Source organism: Diadema antillarum, unplaced genomic scaffold (assembly GCF_040938485.1).
Source record: "Diadema antillarum isolate AM-2024a unplaced genomic scaffold, OU_Dant_1.0 seq00000189_RagTag, whole genome shotgun sequence".
In the NCBI taxonomy this organism is placed as follows: Eukaryota; Metazoa; Echinodermata; class Echinoidea; order Diadematoida; family Diadematidae; genus Diadema; species Diadema antillarum.
Window position 1 is genome coordinate 378,920 of NW_027271253.1, and position 25,754 is coordinate 404,673.

At 39.0% G+C, this 25,754-nt stretch overlaps 1 protein-coding gene across 1 annotated transcript; it reads right to left on the minus strand.

Moving 5' to 3' along the window:
• Positions 1–788: 788 nt before the first annotated feature.
• LOC139728649 (uncharacterized) lies at positions 789–22,262 on the minus strand. The gene is made up of 15 exons (XM_071639586.1): positions 22,050–22,262; positions 15,261–15,421; positions 13,358–13,540; positions 12,580–12,822; positions 10,741–10,890; positions 9,341–9,543; positions 8,331–8,558; positions 7,555–7,671; positions 6,290–6,441; positions 5,198–5,318; positions 4,470–4,629; positions 3,613–3,815; positions 2,415–2,688; positions 1,486–1,762; positions 789–846 (listed from the first exon to the last, which is right to left on the minus strand). The coding sequence occupies exons 1-15, from the start codon at positions 22,175–22,177 to the stop codon at positions 789–791; spliced, it is 2,658 nt and encodes an 885-aa protein (XP_071495687.1). The 5' UTR covers positions 22,178–22,262.
• Positions 22,263–25,754: the final 3,492 nt, after the last annotated feature.

Consider the following 25,754-nt stretch of genomic DNA (forward strand, 5'->3'; position numbering starts at 1 on the left):
TTGCCACCTAAGGTGACAGGTAGTCCATGCTCACTGAAGTTTAATATATCACACATTGCGCATAAATACATCCAAAACTTCTCTTGTGAATCTATGTAGCACCCTTGCTTACTACCTCAATTGAAAACCAGAAATGCACTTTACAAATACAAATTTGACATCTCCTGGACAAATTATACATTTCCAGATGTGAACATTTCGGTATATTCAACCCCAAAGCATGTACTACTTACAGTATACTGTAAAAGTGGTTTCTTTCGCGTACAGAAACTTTCGCAGTTTCCATCGGTGCCGACTTTTTCGCGTGTGTTTAAATTCGCGGTCGGTTATGATAGCGTTGTACAAGCGACGAGTTCAAAACATTTTCGCGTGATGTTAAATTCGCGGTTCAACCTCAAAGCGCGAAAAGCGCAAAAATAAAACCACCGTGAAAGAAACCACTTTTACAGTAGTATCCAGGAATGACAGCAACTGAATATTACATTTATATATATCAAAATAAACTTTCATTGGAGATTTTTGTTTTGTTCAACAATGTGATTACGAGGGCAGCTCTTTTGAAGAGCTTGCACAGGTGAAGATTCATTTGTCATTTGCATAATCAAGTGGCATGCAAGAATAATGGGGCTTGGCAGCATTTTCTTTGTATTCATGAACGTCAGCAGAACAGACAATGTCATTCACATACTAACTCGCTTGTTGGTGAACCGAAGGCCGTGGGATTTGTCACGTCCCGCCTGCTACCCACTTCCCCGGCAGATGCATGGCAGTGCAGGATTGAGAGGTGTTTATTTCTTGATCTTGTCCAGGCATGCGGACACCACTGCCGTCCATCCCGTCTGGTGGCTGCAAATACCAAAAGAAGGATCAAGAACAAAATGGGCACATACACGGTGAGAGCAAGGCATCACTGCACAGATATAGTCAGGTGCAATCTCTTCTAGAAAAGAATGAAGTATATGATAGGGTATTTAGGATCTATGCATTGTTTCAATCATCAACTAACAGCACATTTTCATTCTAAAAGACTTTTCTCGAGTCATTTTAGTTGCAAAGTGACTCATTCTAGGACCCACTTACAGGTATTAACCAAAACTACCCTAGCTACTAGCAATGCATGTGATAACAACTACGGTGCACTCCAAACCCAACAGATTTAGTACATGGATGAATTAGCAAATTCAACACAAAAACATTGCGGTGTGAGTTGATTGAATTGAATCAATTTCCACTTCTGTTCTCAAAAAATAGCATTTATCCATACAAAACAATTGAAATGAAGTGAAGCTGGTACATCGATTCCATAGAGGAATATTGAAACGATATACAATAATCATGATTAATTTTGATTAAAGATACATGTCATATTGGAAAAAAGTTAAAAATGCCCAGCTAAAATGCTAAGCTCAAAGTGTGCAAGTCCGAACCAATGATGAGGCTTCACAGGGAACCGCTTTTTAGCCATCTCCCCCAAACACTACGTACCTGGCTCCAACGCCCTTCCCCGAGTCGCCGTGGAAATACTCATAGAACAGCACCAGCTCCTTCCAGTTTGGATCGTCCTTGTAGAGGGGGCATTCTCCATGGCACGGCCTTTTGCCTGTCTCGTCAGGCAGGAAGAGCTTGACGATGCGGCCAGAGATCTCCTTGGCGACGTCCTTGAGGCGCATCATGTTGCCCGAGCCAGTGGGGCACTCCACCTTGAACGCCTCGCCGTAGAAGAAGTCGTAGCGCTCCAACGCCTCGATGATCAGGTAGTTGACTACCAAATGGACAGAAATTTTGAATAGAAAGTTGATAACTTATCGTACATTGTCGGTACCTTCTAAACCATAATTACAACACTTGGTAAGAATTTTGTGCCTTGTTAAACCTGGCATCAAGAAACACAACAACATATGCAGTGCAACGGGTATGAACATTTTCTCAAGAACCAAAGTCGGCAATTTTCCTACCTTGGAGCCGACATACATTGCATTTCTGCCACTGAAGGCAATGCTTTGGTGCATTGCACACATTATGAATACATTTGACCAGGATGACTGTGAAATACATGATTTTTGTATGCAATGTCTTTTCTGCACTAGAGCATAATTCACAAGAAGGTAGCTTATATCTACCCGATAGATCATAGAAATTTCGATTGCATAAATGTGCATTACATGTCACGTATGCCAACAGATGACCAAAGATGTCGGCATGCCGACACATGCATTTGCAAAGTACATTTACAGCGTTGTTGTTTATGCTTTTAGTTCATAGTCTGATTTTAAACCATGGATTCCCTTTAACTCTTTGTATGCTTTGAGTACCTATTGGCACGGATAACCCCTGTCATCATAAATACTGTCCAAAGTCCCTCGCATAGAAAAGGTTAGACTTCCTTAAATGAGATTAGGTCAGCGTGTCCTCACCACAGAGCCAAATGGGTCCCCTCCAGTTACTGTTTCCACCAAAGAGGAAAGTGTTGGACTCCCCCGGCACGTAGTCCACCCTGTACTCCTCCTCCCCAACTTTGAAGAGGAATGGCTGGCTGGCGTGGATCTTGGACAGCGAGCGGATGCCGTAGGGTGCGAGGAACTCCTCCTCGTCCAGCATGTACTTGAGCACCCGCTTCAGGTTCTTGCGGGGTGGGATGCCCAGTAGATGGCGCCCTTTCCCTGTGTCCTCCCTGGTCATGTAGGCAAGCTTCAAAGAAGGGCGAGAGAAGGAGTGAAGACAATCATAACTTCACTTCTTTGGCACATCTTGTCACTTTTGTACTACGATGGCAAAAAAAAAAAAAGATGACTTACTCAAGATCACTCTTGAAATTGGCAGTTTTGTTGTTGTTGTTTCCTTAAATGCACTACTAAATATCACACAGAACACTAAACCACAATGACTTGCTCCTGCAATTATCAAGACTTTTACATGAAGATACACGTGGTTAGCAGATATTGGTGCAGATGTAGGCATTTTTCAAACATACTTTTACAGGATCCTCAGTCCAATACATCTATCAAACAATAAGGTTGTCCAGAGCTACTTGAGTCCTCCGGAAAAGACAGCTAGAAACTGCTCTCCTTTATCAACCCCATTGAAGACTAGTTCCAAGTATACTTGGGCAGGCGTCTATGGGAAATGTGTGGTGTAGCAAAATCAGCTCATCCTCAAACGGGTTACGATTAATGCATAGATATTGCCTCAATAGATTATACCATTCTGACATGCATCACAGCTGCTAAAATGCACACAATAAACTCAGGATGGGTTTAGACAAGCAATTTGTCTTTTGTCATTTGTCTAGTGGAGACGACGCCTGTCCGAAGATCAGGAGGTCGTAGGTTCGAATCCTGCTTGAGTATGTACGCCCATGATTTTTTATCATGGCTACTACTAAAACACTGATCAATTCAGTGCTTATTTACATCGATGTAGGGCAATTTGTCAATTGGTTGCCCTTTGGGAGATACCTGTGTGAAGCATGCATCTCATCAATAAAAAAATAATAATTTCAAAAATCGAGGATGATCTTATCATAACTTCTCTTTTGAAGACATGAAGAGATGTTAAAATTTTTTGAAGGAGTCTCCCCCAAAATCAGGGAGAGAACTTGCTAGTTCGGCTTACATGGGAGGAGAGGTCAGGTCTGTGCTTCATGAACCAGTCCAGTCTCTTGTAGAAGCCGGGCAGCTTGCCGATGATCTCCTCGTCCAGGGTGAGGGAGGCAAAGAGTGGGATCAGCCCGACCATGGAGCGGATGCGGAGAGGGATGGTGCAGGTCGGCGTCTTCAAGACGTCGTAGTAGAAGCCATCATTCTCGTCCCAAAGACCTGCGTCCAAAAAAACGAAAAAAGAAAAGAGAGAAATATATCATATAAAAATGTCTACATTGCAGTTCCTTGTATAGCAACTGTCTCCTGGAGCTCAAGATCATAGCTTGTAATAGTAAATTGATGACATCCTAGTCAAAGAAAAAAAAAACAACCGGTAAATAAAAAAAAGAGTGTATCGGCACTGTGGAGGCTACAACTGACAAAATACAACATCCTTCTTTCAAATGATAACATAGGGTATGATTAATTTTTGCAGACATTATTAAAATGACTTTGTAGTAAATCAAAATCCCTCAAGGCATCATAGATGAGGGATATTATCCCAAATTTGACTTTCAAAACATTACAATTATTAATGTAATCCAAAAGAAAGTACCTACATTAGTTAATGTCAACATTGATTTTATTTTTCAAAAATGTTGCAAAAGTGAACAGGTTTCTGGTTGTCCTGAAACTTCATGATTTTTGAGATATGAGGTCATGTCATCCCAGGGCCCTGTTGCATAAAAAAAAAGGTATCAAACATAAGTCAGGTATCAGCAAATCAGAATTGAGTATTCAGAGACTTATGTTTGATTTTTCTGACTTATGCTTGATCTCAACTTTCATGCAACAAGGCCTAGGGATGATAAACTGAAGTTCTGAGTATACCTCCTCCTCCCGCCATATTGTTCATGGCGTCAATGATGCCGACAAAGTGCTCAAAGAACTTGCTGGCCATGTCCTCGTAGGTCGGGTCAGTCCTGGCCAGTTCGATGGCAATGTCCAGCATGACCACGCAGAAAAAGGCCATCCACGCTGTCCCATCAGCCTGCAGAGGACAGAGGGGGAATGAGGTGGGAGGGGGTAAAATATCACAGATGAATATCAATATGCAATTGGGTAATTTTTTTTTTTTTTTTTTTGGGAGGGGGGGGGGGGGAAGAAAAAAAATAAAGTTGACGGGATTGAAGTGTTATGATGCAACATTTGAAGATAACATCTTTGCTGTGCCACTCAAAGAAAAGTTTCATTACTCATCATTCTAGGTGCTTGTTAAATAATAATAACAATAATGATAATAATAATAATAACAAAAATAATAATAATGATAATAATAATGATAATGATAATGATAATCATGATAATAATAATAATAATTATAATAAAGAATAACACTTATACTGTAAAGCACTTAATACTGATGTTTCTAGGCACATTACTATGGAAAAAAATATTAATTTGTTTGACATCATTTCAGCCAAATGTCAAACCTCCTCACATCATTTACATAATCAACACAAACTTTACACTGAAGGAAATAAAACAATAAAAGTAGAATGCTGAGTTCTAACCTCACTTGCAACACAATCTGCAAATCTGCATAGGATAACACAAACCTGTTCCAAATGACCTCCAGTCGGCAGGGGTCGTGACCTGTCAAACACTCCGATGTTATCCAGACCCAGGAAGCCTCCAGAGAAGATGTTCTTTCCATCGGGATCCTTGCGGTTGACCCACCTGGGGGGAGGTGGGAACAGGCAACAAAATCTCATCAACTCACAGTAGGAAGGGAAAAAACTGAAGAAGGTTAACTCGTTGAGGATGAGTCCCGAGTATACTCGGGCAAGTGTCTATGGGAAATGCGTGTTGTAGCAAAATCAGCCCGTCCTCGACAGGTTAAGCTGTTGTTGGGGGAAGATAAAGGATGTTCTAACCACAGTTTGTAGTGGCAGATGGGGGGGGGGGGGGGGGGGGGGGGAGGGGTGGTTGTTTGTGGGGTGTAGGTTTTTTTCCTTGCATTTTGGGGGTGGGTTGGGGTTTAAACCCCACCCCCCAGCCCTTAGCAAAAAGCTAGAGCCGCCCTTGATTTCAAGTGCTACTTCGGGGAAGTACATGTAATAACCTTATGAGTTCCCTCAATAGCATTCAATCACTTTCAATGGACCCTCCTGTATATTCCCTCCCACTCCACTCATCATCTATTTAACAGTACCGTATGTCCCCCCAAAAATTACAATAGGACGCTCTGCAATGAAGACTTTAGAAATAGTGAATCAATCCAAATACAATTTCAGGGTATGAAACTATAACATATTCCCCACATTTTACAGAAAACCCCATCCGATGATTTGCTTCAGTGGTCAAAGAGAAATTAGGATCTTTGTCGAGAATGTCAGGAATCCCTTCCCTCCAAGATCTGTCCATTCTGTTCACACATTAATATGCAGTTCCAAGAGCATCCAAGTGCTAAACTTGGAAGAAACAAACCCATGACATGCTTTACAACAATCCACATTTCTCTGTGACCACTTGACCAAACTGAATGGGGTTTTCTGCAAAATATAAGTAAGATGTTATATTTTTAGACCCTGAAACAGTATTCAGACAGTTTAATCACGTTGAAAGTTATCAATGCGGAAATCAGACTGTAATTGTTGTTGGGGGGGGGGGGGGGGGGGACATACTGTACCGTGATCCTCATTACATACCATGTGAAGTTGATGAGGAGCTTCTGGAAGCAGCGTGCCAGGAAGAGTCTGTCCCTTTGACCTCTGACCCCAGTCATCTTGAACACCCTGAAGACAGCCCAGGCATGGACGGGTGGGTTCACGTCACCAAACTGGAACTCGTAAGCAGGTATCTTGGGTGTAGAAAGGAAATCAGAGGCATAAAGACAAATAGGTAGATAGATGGATGACAATGTGAATATGTATGCCCACTGAATTTTTAACAAACCCAAGGTGCTTCTCCTTGCAGCTAAAACTTACACAAAAACAACTTGAGACTAAAACAGGACTTACTTCCAGCAAAAGACTTCTTAATAAGCAGTAAAGAAGCAGCATTTAGTAAAACTAGGGAGTGTTTGGATACTATCCCAGTATTGGAAACAGGTTGGTGTACAATGCAATCAATTAAGATCACTACACACTATATACCAATAGACAGACTGTGTACTGGCTGCAAGTGAACGTGAGAGTCAGCACGACACTCCATCTTCTGACAGTCATAACTGTGGCATTCCATCGGACGAACAAGTGCTTTGACACAGCATGTTGGGGATTACTTTCCACTATTAAACCCAAATCTAGTCCGTGATGATCTCCACAGTTGCTGCATCAAGGCTGGGGTATAATCTCCCCGTGATCATTAAGATAATCTGTAGCTGTAAACTCTTTCCACAAAGCTCTGAAACATACTTATTTTAAATCCACTCTCTTATTTTGTAGAGATTTCATTTTTACCTTCATGAACCTACTGTGTGATGTCCAAATGATATGTTGAAGCTTGCTCGAAATTGTTTGAATTCATTATTCTGAATTGCACTTATTAATGTTCTATTTCTATGAATTTGTAAACGCTTTGATCAATATGGGGAGAGCGCACTCAACATGGATTGGATTGGATTGGATTGGATTTGTATGGTTTAGATAAGATTGGATTGGATTGGTCTGGATTGGATTGAATTGGATTGGATTAGATTGGATTGGATTGGTCTGGATTGGATTGAATTGGATTGGATTAGATTGGATTGAATTGGAGAGGATTGGATTAGATTAGATTGGATTGGATTGGATTGGATTGAATTGGACTGGATTGGATTGGTTTGGATTGGATTGGTTTGGACTGAATTGGACTGGATTGGATTGGACTGGATTGGATTGGACTACACTGGATTGAATTGGATTGGATTGGATTGGATTGGATTGGATTGGATTGGATTGGATATTATGTTATAATTCATTCAGCAGCTCACCTGCCCATTGGGTGCCATGTACCACTCCCTGAGGAAGAGGAGCAGCTGCTCCTTGGCAAAGTACGGATCAATCTTGGCGAATGGGATCATGTGGAAGGCCAGGTCCCATGATGCATACTGCAAAAGGGGAAATGGAAAACATAGAGTTTAAAGTCAAGGTTCACACTACAATAATCATTATATATACACACACACACACACACACACACACACAAAGGTTGATTAGGTTATACTATTCAGTCATGCTTTATGCTCATTGTTCTTTTATTAAGAGTTTGCTAAATTTCTCATATCCGGATCATAATCTGTGATTACATGATTAATAGAAATATGAAAATTAACATGTTGAAAAAATGTGAAGTTAATGCACTCAATGAGGATAATTATATGAAAGAATAACAAGGCAACAGAAAGGCCATCATGATTACAAAAATTAAATACACACAAAACAAAATTCAGACAAAACACAAAGTTAGTATTCTTGTTCACATACAGTAAGAGCACACCATCAAAGTCAAGAACATTCACACGACAGGATAGTCACAATTTAACACTCACAGGGCGTCAGTCACATTATCATGATTTTACACTGGCATTCAAGTACTGGTAGTCAATTCACTATCCACTCCTCAACTGTCACTACATGATAGGTATCCCTCATCACTCCTCCAGACATTTTCATTGAGGTGGTGGTAGTGGTTTGAGGGGTGGGGGGGGGGGGGGGGTGGGTTAAGGGTAGGCATGGCACTGGGGGATGGGGGACTCTTTTGCCTCACCCAAGGGTACTCCCACTTGTCCGGCATAGAGATGATGTCCCTGTTGAACAGGTGTTTCCACTCCACGTTGCGCCCCTGCCGCCGGCTCTCCGGGGGGTTGGGCATGGCCTGGTCCCCTCCCAACCAGCTCTCCACGATGTAGTGGTAGAACTGCTTGCTCCACAGCAGTCCCGCGTAGCACTGGCGAGCCATGTTCCTCTCATCCGGGGTGGAGTTGGCGGGGATGATCTGTTTAAGAGAAAACAAGCAGGAAGAAGTGAGTACTGTCAAATCAGAAACATTTGAGGCATGGAAATTTTGCAAACTACAGTCGTCAGTAGTTTTCGCAACATGAAATTGTTTGCGAATTGCCACTGGTATTCATTGCATTGTGGTAGACAAAGAAGCCTTTCATGTGCATTTTACTTTCATGAATCTTGGCTCCTTGCGAAATTTGTAAAAGTTTCAAGCATGTGAAAATGTGTGGTTTTACAGTATGTAGTGAATGCACTATTATGCTGTCATAATTCTGCGAGAGATGTTCTGCAAAAGCAGTTACTCTTTTAATTCATAGCAATATGTTTCTTTCCCTTGACAGTTCAAGCTAATGGTCCCACAGGTGGTCCAATATACAACATATGTGGACAGTACCAAGGGGACGGCACGGTTACATAACAGTGTTGTTTATTTGAAAAGTTACCAAATTTGAATGATTACATTTCATGGGGTTTTTTATGTCTGTTCTAAAATCTTTTTCAGTGATCTGCATTTAGTAGTGTGTGTGCATGTGTGTGTGAGGTTTTTTTTTTCTTTTTTCTTTTTTTTAAAACATAGCTGAGCCTGAAGAGCAACTTCTCCTTCTAACAGAAAAAGCAAGTTGTGATGAATGGTAGCCTTTTTTTTTTATCTAGGCATACTGACATTTTTGTATCAAAAGATGAGACATACAAAAACATAATGCTTCTCAAAAACAAGCAAAAAATGCACATAAATGCTTGTGAGAAATGGAAAAAGAGAAAGAATCATTATACCTGATCATAGAATTCGTCCGTCTCTTTGATCCTCGCCTCAAAGACGGTGTCGAAGGCGTCCGCCCCAAAGTACGTGCCAGGATCCTCCTTGTCGGAGAAGAATCGGCACCTAAGGACAACCTCCTCCCCAGCGGGGACCTCCAGAACGTAGAGTGCTGCACACTTGGTCCCCCTGCAGCGAGTGTCCACAGCATCTTTCTTTCCTGAAAGCAAATAAAAATCAGAAAATAAACTTCATCCTGCTCATTTGGTCTCTCCTTTCCATTACTTATAAGCTATAAATTTCTCTAGCATATTTCATGAAGCAATTTTTTTTTGTCCACCACCCACCACCATATAGTTTATATTGTGTATCTTGGTTTTGTATGAATACAGGGCTCTTTTTTTAATGCAGTTCCTTGGGCTCTGAAAAGACTGCCCTGATTTTAAATAATTGATGTAGTTCCTGATCTTGAATTCAATAGCTTCTGCATAATTTATCTTACACAAACCATCTTATCTTATTATGGTGAAACAAGAAATGTTCGCATGCATTTTAATTGCGTGAATTTCGCATACGCCAAGATTTGCAAAATTAAAAATGCAAGTGAAAGTTCTTGTCTACACTACTAGCATTGAATACCAGTGGCAATTCAGGAAAAATATCATACCGTGATACAGGCCGTCAGCTCCAATTTGCAAAAATTTCATACAGTGATATTTCTTGCTTCACAGTATCCTTGTGAATCAAAGTGATTCCTGATCATGAATTTAACCATTAGTACAGCTATTTTACACATCCCCATTCATAACATTATGCTCATGCAAAATTTGGAACATGTAGTTACATTTTCAGAAACTTTGAAGGCATACCAAACTAAAGAAGCACTCTGAGAGTGCAGACCTCTGCCAAGCAGCTATAATTTCCACCAGTGATCTTGTTCTTCCATTGAGATCAGTGATTTTCATTCATATGCATAGGCATCAAATATAATGCATGGTGAAAATTGCCCGATTTCCCAATACAGACGCCATACGTTACGTCATCAACCCTCAGCTGTGCGGCACGCCTCACCCTAGCAGAAACTAGAACACTCACTTTAGTGCCCATATGAAAACCTCAAAAATACACAGCTTGAACTCCCAAGTTCATTAACCTACCTGCCAAAATATTGAAAATCCTTCATAAAATCCATACAAAGTTCTGAATCACTCCCAAAATTTATTCATCAGTTCCTTGAGTCATTCTCAACCTTTCCTGCAAACTTCTTTTAAATCCGTTCACAACTTTTTGAGTTATTTTGCACACGGACAAACAAACCAACGGTAATGAAAACATAACCTCCTCCCTTGGCGGAGTTTATGAATCTTCCTCTCCAAAACAAGAGGGTGCATATGAACAGTTTCTGATACCAACTGACCTTCAATGACGTAGGCATTGAAGGCATCTTTGAAGAAGGTAGTGTAGTGCTCTGCCCCGTAGAGCTTTGTCATGTTGGTTTCATTCTCTGTAAACAGCATCTCAGGTCTCTGGCCATCTGGTCCATTGTCGCACACAAACACAAACTTGTCTGCAAGAAGGGGAAATTATTTGTTTAAAGGAGAAGTCCACCTTCATATAAATGTGGATTGAGTGAATGCAGCAATATTAGTAGAACACATCAGTGAGAGTTTCAGGAAAATTGCACAATCCGTTCAAAAGTTATGAATTTTGAAGTTTCTGCCAGTCACTGCTAGATGAGAAGACTACTACAGCGTGTGATGTCACGTGTAGAACGATATAAAGAAAATATAAAGAAAATTCAACATATTTCCACTGTTCTCACACAATAAACAAACACTTAACTTGCCTCTTACAAAAGGCAGGGGGAATAATATTACCCTTAAAGGGATTATATAGTTTTAGTTGAACCTAACTTCAGGTTTCTAACATTTTTGGTGAGATAATGAGAAACCTCCTCCGAAATAAAATAAATATAATTTTCCCCAAACTTTCCCTGATGTACTCTACTAATATTGCTGCATTCACTTGATCCACATGTCTATGAAGGTGGACTTGTCCTTTAATGTTTCCTGGCTATGGTGGGGGGGGGGGGGCATAAAGTGGAAGGAAAATGTCAGATTCGAGTCAAGTGTCGAGTGCAACCAAGCAGAAAGTATGTGGGCAATTGAAGCTGCACGTTGCATTCAGGCCAGAGTGCATAATACATTCCTTTTTTTCTTGCCCTTCATGTTTAATCTCTAACATGAGGTGTCCATAAGATTGTCACGCATTCTCCATCTGCAAGCTTTTGAAAGAGGTTTACTGACCGTCAAATCAAATCAAATACAAGTGAAACAACACAAAGGATTTGGTCTGCTCTTTCCACACATTATCATACGCTGTTCCCACGTGGGTTCAATAAGTTTGCATAATGGGATCTGGTTGCATCAGATTCATTGAAATGACTAATATTTTCTTGTCATGTGGGATTTGCAGCATATCAGGTTTGTATGGAAAACATTTACAGAACTTTGTTGACTTTTGGAAGATATGAAAAAATGCATAGTCACTGCATGACTTTGCTGAATTTCTGTACTCTCAGAATGCACTTTTTTTTTTCAATCAGGAAGAGAAATCATGTATGGCAAGTTCATGTGTCTCAGAGTGTAAAACCAGAAATGCTCACATGCACCACAATTTCATGAATTTCCCGAAAGCCAAGGTTTGTGAAATAAGAATGCATGCTGAAGTTCTTGTGTACACTATATGCATTGAATACCAGTTAAGTGGCACATTCACAAAATGTTCATGCTGTAAAAAAAAAAACGCACACATAAAAAAAAACGACAGCTTAAATTCACGAAAATTTCATGCTGTGAAAACTTTTTGCTGTGCGCAGTACATGTATGTGGCTTCAGACACAATCATTCCTTTAAAAGATCTGGGCCCCATTTCATAAAGCTGTTCATAAAGTTATGTACGACTTTACGAACAACTTAAATATGGCAAGCTAAGTGGGTTTCCTTATCATTGTTTATTTCAATAATTTAAATTGAAGTTTACAGATGATAATGATCATTCTTATATTCTAACACACGTTTTTGGTTGAAAGTGTATTTTTTACCCCGATGTACATGAAATATTGACATACAGCTGTACTAAATTAAAACGTGAGGGAAAAACATGGGTACACGTATTGGCACTTCATATTCCAGTTGCTTGCAAAGTCATGCATAACTTTACAAAAATTTCATGACACAAGGCCCTGGACACTGACCCAAAGTTTGGTGGGAGCACGTGGTCCTGCCGTCTTTCATGAGGGTCATCTTGGGTTTCATGGTGCATCCCTCGTGGGTGCAGCCCCAGATCCAGGTGTTGCGGTACCACAGCGTCGGCATAACGTGGATGGTGGCGGTCTCGGGGCCACGATTCGCGACCGTGATGCGGCACAGGATGTCGTTGGGCGTGTTCTTGGCATACTCGGCAAACACGTCCCAGTATTTGCTCTCGTTAAACACGCCTGTGGTTAGAGCAACAGATGGACTTTGTTGTTGATGCGTTTGTTTTCTGTTGCATTGATAAGCTAACAAGGTAATGTACTAAGTGACAGCAGATAGCATGCTGTAATGTAGGAGCAGGCATAATTTAATTCAACAGTTCAATACCAGAGCAGCATTTTAGTACGTAATGACTGGCATGTTAGCCCTCTCAGACATACACCGTACATGGCTATGCATCCAAGTACCACTTTTCATGGAAGAAACATTGGAAATGGGGCACATTTTTTTTCTCTCTCTCTTTACATAGACATGCACTCCCATGTAATCCTCACTTGATAACTTTTGCTTTTGTTTTTGTTTCTTTATTGAACACAGCAAAACATACTGAGTTGGGATGCAACAGGACACATGTACATTGTTTTACATTCTGTGTAGTAATAATATCTTGCGACATCACAATGTAATGCTTAATACCCTCTTTCCCATAGGTGTGAGTTATATCTTTACTGCACGGTGACAAATTTGTATTTGCTTCATCTTTTTCCAGTTTATTACCCGTGTCCTCCAGCTCAAACTCCGGTTCCAGCACAGAGCGTTTCCTTGCCTCTCCAGACAGCCGGGCATAGGGGTACTCCGCCTGCGGGTACTTGTAGAGCGCCTTCATGTAGGCGTGGGTGGGGGAGGAGTCTAGGTAGTAATAACACTCCTTGCAGTCCTCGCCGTGGTTACCCTCTGGACCTAGCGATACCCGTGATGCGGGAGAGTGATGCAGTAGGGTATTCAATGTGGTAGGAAGGCATCTTAACATAAAACTTGTTTGTACTTTGGTAAAGTAACAAATGAAATATGATACATCTATTAAAGGGATCGTACAGTTTTGGTTGAGACCTAATTTCAGGGTTCTAACATTTTTTTGGTGAGATAATGAGAAACCTCTTATGAAATATGAAAGAGCATGTAATTCCATGAGGAATTCAACGTTCATTTGATGAAAATTGGTTTTGAAATGGCTGAGATATCCAAAACAGAACGATTCTAATAAAGTGTGGGACCCACACTTTATTACGATCGCTTTGTTTCACTTTGTTTTTGGATGTTTCAGTCATTTCAAACCCGATTTTCATCAAATAAACTTTGAATTCCTCTTAAAATGGTATGCTCTGTACTATTTCATAAGTGTTTTCTTGGTATCTCACAAAAAGTTAAAGGACAAGTTCACCTTCATAAACATAAGGATTGAGAGAATGTAGCAATATTAGTAGAACGCATCATTGAAAGTTTGAGGAAAATCAGACAATCCGTTCAAAAGTTATGAATTTTTGAAGTTTTTGTGCAGTACCCGCTGGATGAGTAGACTACTGCAGTGTATGAACAACTTAGATGTCACATGCGTACAACAATATAAGGAAAATATAAAGAGAATTTCACAAAATTCCATCTTTTGAAAAAAGTACACATTCCCCTGAATCATTACCGACAAATGTTATGGGTAGTATTATTCCTCCTGCCTTTAGAAAGAGGCAAGTCAAGTGCTCTTTTATTATGCGAAAAAAGTGAAAATATGTTGAATTTTCTTTTACATTTTCTTTATACTGTTGTACGCATATGACTCACAAGCTGTAGTAGTCTCCTCATCCAGCGGTTCCAACACAAAAATTTAAAAAATTCATAACTTTTGCATCGATTGTCCAATTTTCCTCAAACTTTCACTGATGTGTTCTACTAATATTGTTGCATGTTCTCGATCCTTATGTTTATGAAGGTGAACTTGTCCTTTAAAAGCTCAATTCTCATCTCAAACAATACTGTACCATCCCTTTAAAGTATGACATGTTTATGCCAGTATATAACGGTTTGTTTGTCTATCTGTTTGTTTGTTTGCATTATATTTAACTCAAAGAGTCATAAACAGATTTGGATGAAATTTTCAGGAAAATTTGATAAAGAATGACACACAGAACAGGTGATTATATTTTGGTAGTGATATAGATCACTGTTTAGATCTAGGAATTTTGTCGCATGTTTTGAAGGATTCTCTAGCATTGGGAAATGGGGCCATTTTTGAATAGCTGTTAGAAAGATTAGCAATGATATTAATGTGATCCAAAATGCTAAGGGTATATTTTGATGGTCAAGAATTCTAATAATGTAGATGATAGATAATGTAGGACTATACTATGGGGTGGAAGTCACAAATGAGTGGAAATGAGCAGCTTAGCTGCACCTCTCCAATTGCTTTTCTAGTTCAGCCTTCCTATTCAAGCATCAATCTTCTTGCATTTCATTTCTGGCCAGTAAATTAGTACAGAGAGTTAGCATTTTGTGCAAATCAGGAGTTTGGGGTTAAAATGTTTAAAATATCTGATTCATTTTGGTGTCTTGAGCCCACAGATGTGGGAAAGCCAAACAATCGGGCAGAACATCTGTTGGAGGTCATCTACCGTGAAGAGATCGTTACCTGTGAGTCCGTACAGCCGCTCTTTGAGTATGGGATCCTTCCCGTTCCACAGGGACAGACCAAAGCACAGTCGGCACTCCCTGTCAGTGATGCCCAAGAGGCCGTCCTCCCCCCAGCGGTAGGCACGGGATCGGGCGTGGTCATGGGGGAAGTAATCCCAGCTGTGGTTGGTAAAGAGGACAACAGAAATCAGTAGTATTCAGGCTCAGCAGGTATTCACACAAACTCACTTTAGCTTAAATGATGAAGTTTGCAGAAACATGTAAGAGAAAAACAATCATACTCACTAGAAAAAAAAAAAAAAAAAGAGGAAACATCAAAAACCATCCCTGCTATTTGACTGATTTCAGAATGAAAAGCTCCAGAATTTTGTTTGTTGAATGAAATTACACCATGCAACCATTTTCTTTCTTTTTTAACATATTGTTGTTTTTTCCCCTCTGCCTACCTCTCATGGATAACGCAGAGAAATGAGACAAGATTAATTTAACAAACTGTAGAATAGAGTCCTTGTTTGTTTTTGTACAGGGTGAATGTTTGATTTGGGAGCTTTACAGTCACAAAGTCATGATCTACACCAAGATAATACAGACCCAGACACATGCCTGCCTGTGGTAATAAACACAACAACAAAAATAAAAAACGAACAATAGAAAATAACAAAGACAAAACACAATCACAGAATTAGAGTGCAATAGACCAAGGCTGTTGACTGTGTTTGATACTGGTCCAACTCCTTATAAGGGCAGAAGGTAAACAATAAATTACTGTTCAGTCTGGACTTCTCTGTTTCAACAGGTCAGTGCTCTTGAACTTCCACTGCAAATATTGACTATTGACACCTCAGACAATCATCTCTACATTAGACTCAGAATGATATACAGAGGAACTGTTCAAGGTTTACACAAAGTGCTGTATATTACTGGGACAATGTAACGTCTTTGCTGATCTACTTGCCTTTTGTACCATATTCCCATACATGCTGTATGATAAGATAAAATATCAGTTACAATGTATGTCAGTTTTTTTTTTTTTTTTGATGTATGAATATGTAAAGACAAGCAATGACTCAGCAAATCTGTGTGTGCATTGAGTGTGGTGTGTGTGTGCGAGAGAGTGAGAGAGAGGGAGAGGGAGAGAGAAAAAAACAAAACAATACTGAATCAGTGATCAGTGGAAAACCTTTCCCTGTTAACTGGACCCAGGCATCAATTTAGATATTACCGGTAATGTAGTCCCTTGACAAGCCCACCAGTGCATATAATATTGACCACATTTTCCACTCCTGTTCAATAGACTATGATGCTTCTTGGGCTAGCTGAACTCATGTGCATCAAAATTCCAACAGAACTGCTCTATTTCCCAAGATTGCAAACTGATAGTTCGTATCTGTTTTCGCTTATGAAATAATGTTCTGTAAGGATATTGCACCACATCCAGTGTGAGCATAAAAATAATTTTAAAAAATATCTTGGAATCCTAACTGGTCCAACAGACATGGATTTTTCACTGTAGTAGCAAGTAGCATACAGCATGTCATCTGAAGATTGCAAAATTGATACCATATCAAACACAAAGATGTGGTAAAAATGTGATTTAGAAAAAAACTCTTGTTTGTTAACCTACACATACATTGTACATGTACAGCCTGTAGTTCCTTTGTCTTCTACTTTGTGTAAGAGTGATAATAAAAGTACCACATAACCACCATTCAGGCAGAGCTACAAAGAAGACTCAACCTCCTTTGAAAGAATTTATGTCAAAAATATACATATATATGGGATTATGAGATCAGTTGTGTTTTTGAAGTTTAGCTACAGTAGGTTCATAAGATACCTGTAGGATGCCGTGTTCGCGAATGAATCAAACTGCCATATAATTCATTTAACTTGGGATATGATTCTGTGCTCTCATTCATAATGACAAAGCCTTTAACAGCCTACAAGTGACATGCATCTCGGGATAGAGAGGCATCCAATTACATGAAGTTCCTATTGATGACATGGACTGCACATCATCAACACTACGTGATGCTTGTAAGTTGATCATATATATGATCATAACCATGGGTCCTGGCTGCAAATTATTCAGAAAATTTGCAATTGAGACAACTTTGGACACTTGCAGATGGTATGCACAAAAACCATGCATGAATGATGCAAATGAGGTATTTAGTCATGCTTTACCCTCAAATGCAGAAAAGCAATGATTAGCGGTACCTATAAGATTCATTGCATAAAATCTTTAGCTTCAAACCTTCAAGGGTTCTAGGACATTTGACGAGGTGAGCCTATTGTCACCACTGAATGAAAAAAGTGGTCCAGCATTGTGCAAAAAGGGAAAAAACCCTTATCTCAGCTTACACAAAGAAAAATCTGCTTCCTGGTCCTACAGACTTCACAACAGGCACTTTTTCGTATTACAATGTGAGTCTGGTATTGAACAAACTTCCCTGTTGACTTTCCTCATTACAGACAATACTGGAGCTACATGTACTACTAGATCACGTTCATAAAATGTCCAGCAGCCAAGTTAACACAGCGCTGCCTATTTTTATGCACATTTTCAATTACAATGTACACTCTGTAATCTGTTGACAAGTGCTTGAAATTGGAACTACATATACACACAGAATTGCATTTAATAACATTCAATATGCACAATATAACCATTGTGTACATGTGACTAGGACAATGTCCACACTAAAAGTGCGAAGTTTTCCTTGCCTTGCATGATGTCTGTGACATACAACATACAATTTGTGTCACAGAAAGGGTCACTACAGGAGGCTTAAAATTGATCTAAATTCAATTTCAATTCCAATTCAATATATCACCATACATGCATGGATGCTAAAAATGCAAAATATTTGGATAGGAATTGCCTCATGAAATACAATCCCTGGCATGGTTATGTCACAATAGAGTCTTTACAATTTATCTAACTCCACAGGCTCCTCTGGACGAAAAATGGCCCAAATTGATTTCATGTGTATTGGTACACTTGTACACTAAGACCAATCCAAGAATATTGTCACAGTGAAACATACACAGACTGAAAATTTCACACAAGTTTATGAAAGAGAGAGAGAAACAAAAACAAAAACAAAAAGTAAGTTCACTCATGCAATCCTGCAAGCCATTGCACTATATTGCAATAGAGAGTTTTAGCAACTGCAAATATCATAGTTCACATATTTCATAAAACAAATAATGCACAGATTTAAAGATAATATTAAGTTTTGGTACCTCAAAAGTTTCCCTGAGTTTCCTTGTCTTAGTTTGTGTTTCAGGTTAAAGTACAGGTCTTTCATATGTACTTGTAACTAACACTGAGACTTACTCGCCCCAAAGTGCTCTCATGTCTTAGTAATCATGCAATAATGGTTTCGTACAATACGTGTATATTGATTCTCGCGGTACCGCGTCGAGTCAAACTAACGGCTCGTTCAAATTTTTCAGAGCCTGCTCTGCTCTGGTACGAAACCATTATTGCATGATTACTATTTAAGACATGAGAGCACTTTAGGGCAAGTAAGTCTCACAGTGTTAGTTATATGAAAGGTACAAACTAAGACAAGGAAACTCAGGGAAACTTTTGAGGTACCGGTACCAAAACTTTATATTTTCTTTAAGTTTGCGATGGTAGTGGAGATGAATTGTGATATTACTATCATATTGATCAGTAAACCATATTACTTAATAGCATGTAGAATTTATCAAAATGGACACCCCCTTTTTCCAACTCTTAACCAATATTCATTAGATTTGACCCCTGCCCTTAGCAGAGCTCTGTAAAATTGATCCAACAGAGCCAGCAGTTAATGAATTTGATACAACTGGCGGTTGGACCTACTAATCGTCAACCACTTTTTTATTGAATACCTTCTATCTTAGAAAATGTTCCTCTGTTTCACCTTAATCTAATTTCACTCCAGGCAGAAAATAACACAGATTTACATGTTTCCTGGGCTAAGATTGTTGACTCATATCGTATGCGCGGAATTCTCTGCGACAAACGCAAGTTACATGTTTTTTTACTGTGCGCCGGCGCATGCTCACAATTGTCCACCTGTTCTCCATTGATAAAGCATGCACATCTAGTGAATGGCAAAGACGTGTGTACATCAAATGAGGATTTTCTTTAATTCCTTTTCCTCCTGTTTCCTCAGGTTACTTACGGTACCTGTACTCTCCTCATTTTTCTCGATTTGTATTTATGTTCAAATGTTCCAGTGTATTCTGCCCCGTCCCATGCATGTGTACTTTTGATTTTATATGCAAGAAAACCATTGCGTGAGGGTGGTCGATCTAAATAGGTGGTAGGGGAGTAGTAGACGAACTATATACATGCATGGTAGGGTCTTTATGCAGTGCAGATGCATGTGGTGTAGAAAATACTGACAAAATCAACCTCAGATGCATAATAGCACTTTTGGTTCTATTTTTGTGCTGATTTTCACAATACTACACAATGAATTGATGTTATTAATTATGAACACACACATTTCTTTCCTTTTGTTCTAGAGTGCTATAAGTTAAAGAGAAGTTCTGGATGTTAGGTAGAAAATGTCGACTTGTCTTGAGGTTATCAAAACATAGACAAACAAGGAAAAGTAGAAATTACGCGGTGCGTAATATATGTCCCCGCCGGAAGTAGCATTTAGTAGCAAAATGTACAATATAGGTAAAAAGATGAAGGTCAAAGGTCAAAGAAGTCAAAGGTCAAAATTCTATGTAGAAGTTCTGAAGCCCTCACCTAGTGCCATCACATAAAGCAAACGGAATCGAAATCGGGTTAGAAATGGCGAAGGAGTAGCATTTTGTAGCCAATGTACAATATAGGTAAAAAAATCAAGGTCAAAGGTCAAAGAAGTCAAAGGTCAAAATTCTGTGTAGAAGTTTTGAAGCCCTCACCTAGTGCCCTCACATAAAGCAAACAGAATCAAAATCGGGTTAGAAATGGCGAAGGAGTAGCATTTGGTAGCAAAATGAACAATACAGGTTAAAAATCAAGGTCAAAGGTCAAAGAAGTCAAAGGTCAAAATTTTGTGTAGAAGTTTTGAAGCCCTCACCTAGTGCCATCACTTAAAGCAAACGGAATTGAAATCGGGTTACAAATGGCGAAGGAGTAGCATTTTGTAGCAAAATGTACAATATAGGTCAAAAATCAAGGTCAAAGGTCAAAGAAGTCAAAGGTCAAAATTTTGTGTAGAAGTTTTGAAGCCCTCACCTAGTGCCATCACTTAAAGCAAACGGAATTGAAATCGGGTTACAAATGGCGAAGGAGTAGCATTTTGTAGAAAATGTACAATATAGGTCAAAAATCAAGGTCAAAGGTCAAAGAAGTCAAAGGTCAAAATTCTGTGTAGAAGTTTTGAAGCCCTTACCTAGTGCCATCATATAAAGCAAACGGAATCAAAATCGGGTTAGAAATGGCGAAGGAGTAGCATTTTGAAGCAAAATGTACAATATAGGTCAAAGGTCAAGGTCAAAGGTCACAACTGAAATTCTGTATACAAGTTTCAAAGCTCCCATGTAGTGCTATCATATAAAGCAAACAGAATCAAAATCGGGTTAGAAATGGCGAAGGAGTAGCATTTTGAACATTTTGATCACACACGGACGCACACACGGACGGACACACGGACGGACACACGGACACACACACGTACGGAGCCCGTTTCATAGTCCCCTGCTCGAACTCGTTCGGCGGGGACAAAAAATCTGTCTGTCCGCAGTTTTTAAAAAAAACCCCATTTTTGTACTTTTACTGCTCTCTTCCGTAGACAGGGGGATTCTGTGTAGGACCATGAAGCCGTTTGCAGTCTCCCCGGAACATATCCCCGACAAGATACAGACCGATCTTTCGGTCAAATCAAAATGATGACATTTCAGTTTTCTTGCATGACATAATGACAGTAGGCCTACAGTTATCACCACCACAAGTCGACCACTAGTATTATATTATTAAACCTTTCTCTTTTGAAGACACAAGACTCAGTACTAGACTGCCAACAATTTAATGTAGTAGCAGAGACTCCAACCCGAAGCATCTTCTGATCTGGAGATTCTCCCGCCTGAAACCCCTAGCAAACGGGAGACTCCAAGTTTATGTGTGCGAAACGCGAAGTTCCTAGGGTTATAGATGCTCTCTGGTGCTATATCTAAGGCTTATTTTTGCAACATACGATAGCAATAAGTAAGAAATCCTTTCCAACGGGAGACATTGGGCCAGGGCGGGAGAAATTAAATCGCAAACGGGAGAACGGGAGATTTTGCAAAAATGGGTTTTCGGCGGGAGATCTCCCGTCGAAAACGGGAGAGTTGGAGTCTCTGTAGTAGGTACATTAAAATGGACAAGACTTTAGTTATAGAGGCTATTAGAGCTTCAGCAATATGATTTTAATACGATCATTTGCAGCGAAAGATACTCTTTCTAACATCTGGATCTAGAATCTAGAAAATATAGCAGATCTATAAAACATCAACAGTTAAATACCTGTACCATGATAGCAAATTCATGATGCAGGTCCCACACAAATATAAATTTTATTTTCCACTGTGTGCTAGTAAGTGGTAGTACTAGTAGACAGATAGTCCAAAATAGACAGATAGTGGTAGTACAGATAGTGGTAGACAGATAGTGGTAGTACTAGTAGACAGTGGTAGTACTAGTAAACTAATGATCTGCGGCTACGAGAATGCCTAACTTCAACACATGTTTTATAAATCGAAGATGCGGAAGTTATACGAGCAGAAATTGCTATCCTTGAACCGGCCGGCTTACCACGAGCCATCCGGCGAGTAATCCTCCCGGACAGTCCCCCACTGGCGCTCCGACAGATACGGTCCCCATCTCTTCCAATTCTTCACCCGATCCTCGGACTCTTTCAGACGTTCTCTCTCTGCCGCCATATCGATACCATTCACCAGTCGACTAAGATTGAACGAATGCTGCCCAAACTTAATTTGTACACGCAATTACGCAAATGCCAAGTTATTTACAGGACCTTCAAATCAGCATGCTATGCTATGCTTGGTCCGGTTTGTATCAGTCGAAGGTGCAGGGGTGAAGGGCGACACTGTTTTCCACCTCCACACACACTGGTGCAGTGTACCGAGTTTGTACACGAGCACTCCGATCCAGCAGAATCTCGGTACAAATACCTGTGCACTGTACTCACAAATTTATCTATTCTCAGCGGTAATCATATTTTCAGCTCCCCGGCCCTAGTATAGTCAAGAGAGCTCTCCCTCACATTTGTACAATCACCGCAAGCGTATGTGATCTTGAAACACACATCTGAGCATTATGGCCCATCGCAGGGATTGTTTGGGGTGTATAGTGAGGTTGTTGTTGTTGTTGTTAGTGGTGGTGATGGTGGTGATGGTGGTGAATGAGGGAGGGGAGTGTCAGGGGTAATGCCCCCCCCCCCCCTCACTTGTACAATATTATACATTGTACATCAAACACTTCTCAGTTTGGGATGAGCGAGATCTCATAAATCAATTTGTTTATTATTTCAGAGCCAAAAGTGTGAGTGTGGAGGGATGGGGGGGGGGGGGGGGGTAATGAAAGTGCAGTCCCCCTTTGCAGAGCCCATGTAGGGTGAATGCACTATTATATATAATATGTATATATTAAAAAAAAAATTCACACCCTAATCCCATGTAATAAGTGAGGAGTAGGATTTAGTACATAGTGGTTTGTGGGTACGTAGCAGGCCTAGGGGTTGGTGATAATTGTAGCACAATGTACACTGTAAAAACTAATATATTCATTTTTATCAACTTTGAGATACATGTATATGAAATTGAAGCATGCTGAAAAGAGAACATAATGGAAATATGTGTCATAATTTTGATATTTTAAAAATATTTTTGTTGATTTGTAACAAAAGAAGTATCACTGAAAAGATTTGATCTTTATCTTTAATGTTGATGATGACCATACTGAAAAAAAAACCTGAATATGGTGTCTTTCTGTTTTTGCATTCAAATTTTGCACTTATTGATCTGATGGTGGTGATCATGAGGAATATATGCTTCTCATAGCTTGTGGTTTAAATCTTTATTTCAAAGGAATACCCTATTTGTCTGACTATAAGTTCACACACACAAACATCTGACATAATTATATGAATGAATATGAATATATATATATATATATGTTTATGTATTATATATATATATATATATATATATATATATATAATTATATACATATATATATATGTATATATATATATATATATATATATGAATATATATATATATACAGGGCTCGACACTGACAGGCGCCCGGTGGCCCGGGGCCACCAAAATTGAAAGTCGGGCCACCAAATTTCCCAAAAGGGCAAATTTGGTGGCCCGCCTCGGGTCACCAAAATTTTTTGAAAAGTACGTCAATTAATTCGTAACTTTTTGCGCCGGAAATTAGCAGTTATATTTGTTTAAAGGATGGATGAAAAGGAATGAATGAGTGCCGGAGAGTGAGTGTTGCGAGTTTGTTGAGGTTTATTTATGAGTAGATGTATGTCCAACTTCCAATTCTTACTATGACTGGATAAAACTTAGATATTTGACTCATTAAAAAAAAAAAGACTTTTAATGTTTTTTATTGTTTTTTTTTTTCGGGGCCACCAAATTTTTCTCTCGGGCCACCAAAAATTTGAAATTGAGGATTTTGGTGGCCCCATCGGGCCACCAAACAAAAAAGTTAGTGTCGAGCCCTGATATATATATATATACACACACACACACACACACACAGAGCTCATGGCATTATTTACTCTTTTTTTTATTATTGTCTTATTCGGCCACCAAAATCATAAAACTTCATGCATCATTTTATGGTTGATCTGAAAATATAAAGGAAATTATAAGAGATAAAATATTTCACTACATATTTAAATAGTATCTGTACAATAAACCATAATAAATATGTGTAAATTGGCAGGAATGATAAAGTGCTTCAATAATCGCATAGTGTGACTCAGCAGTAAGAAGGAACGAACATTAAAAGATTAAATGTTCTATCTTTAGATGGATAAAATTGAGTCATGAGAATAAAAAAAAATAGCTGAAGTTGGCTGTAAAGTAGACTGAGTTCGGCCTTGAAGACTACAGTGGTGATCTAGCAACCCTGGTTGTGGCATGCAGTCAGCTACTGTGTATAGTAATGTTAGCAGTCAGCTAAAATGTGTGCATGTGGTTATCAAGCACTAAGTCACAAGTTAATTCTTCCCTTTCCAAAAGGAAAACATATGAAACAATACACACTCACAAAATAATCACATAAACAATGTCCATATATTTCTTTGCTTTCATTTTATTCATAAATCAGAATATCAAAACAATATAAAAAAAATAACTGTACAATGATTATTCTATGTACTTACAGACACATTAAATGATGTATCTTTGCTATTATAGTCATCTGCATATACATTAATCTGCACATACATTACAGTATATGGAATGTTGTGTTCTGCCTGTGAATTGTGATGGTGTCCACAATACTGAGGCAGATACAATCTTGCTTTCTGTAGTTCTTTTCATTTCATTTCACTTTATCTTACTATTCATCTCATGTCTTTTCTCTGAAAGAAGAAAAGAGCATGAAATGTACTTTAACATGAACATACCGGTATATAAAATTGACGGTATTGTACAAGACATTAACAAAATACAAACAGAAAACACACAGCATTGTGTAAAAATGGACCCAAACTATGCAGTAGCTTTCACATGAAATATATATGCATGTATACATATATGTTAAATAGTACATTAGTCCAAGTGTTGGTCAAATAATATTTTCAATATTAGAACGGAACTCCACAAAAGGGCATGTATCATGCTGTCAATACCAACAATCATTTGAAGACATAGGGGAAGGTGCCCTAAAAATGTGTGTGTTCTTCGAATAAACAGTTGGTAATAACATTATGAAACATGCCAATTTCTGGAGTTCTCTTCTATTACAATATATTGTATATATATATATATATATATATATATATATATGTACTAGTTTTTGTTGTTGCTGCTGGTTTTTCACCACAGGGTTTTGAATTTAATCACTCCTGCACAAATATAATATTTAATTTTGATTTACAGGTTATCATAATATGATAAATGAATATATAAATAATTGCGGTTCTGCATACAAAAATACATGTAGTTCATCCGCTTTTTGACACACAATCATACTGAATGTATTTCAAAGAACAGTCTTTGTTTAATAGAGAGGTGTGCTGGTTTAATGTAAGCATGGAATAAATCTTGTTATGGACTTTTCTACAAATTTTGCATTTGATGTAACTCATGCATAAATAATAATATGCAAACATGTTTGATTGTAATGTTTTATTTCTTTTTTACAAAATTACTCTCATCTGCAAAATCACATGCAATGATTCACGAAAGTAAAATGCACACTAAAGATCTTGTCAACACTATATGCACTGAATGCCTGTGGCAATTTGCA

Excerpts from the sequence above, each read along its gene's own strand:
- LOC139728649 (XM_071639586.1), bottom strand. The coding sequence starts at position 22,177 with ATGGCGGCAGAGAGAGAACGTCTGAAAGAGTCCGAGGATCGGGTGAAG. Across the intron at positions 12,823-13,357 it reads GTTTGAGCTGGAGGACACGG|GCGTGTTTAACGAGAGCAAA; the intron begins GTAATAAACTGG and ends CTCTAACCACAG. Across the intron at positions 10,891-12,579 it reads GTGCTCCCACCAAACTTTGG|ACAAGTTTGTGTTTGTGTGC; the intron begins GTCAGTGTCCAG and ends CCCTTCTTGCAG.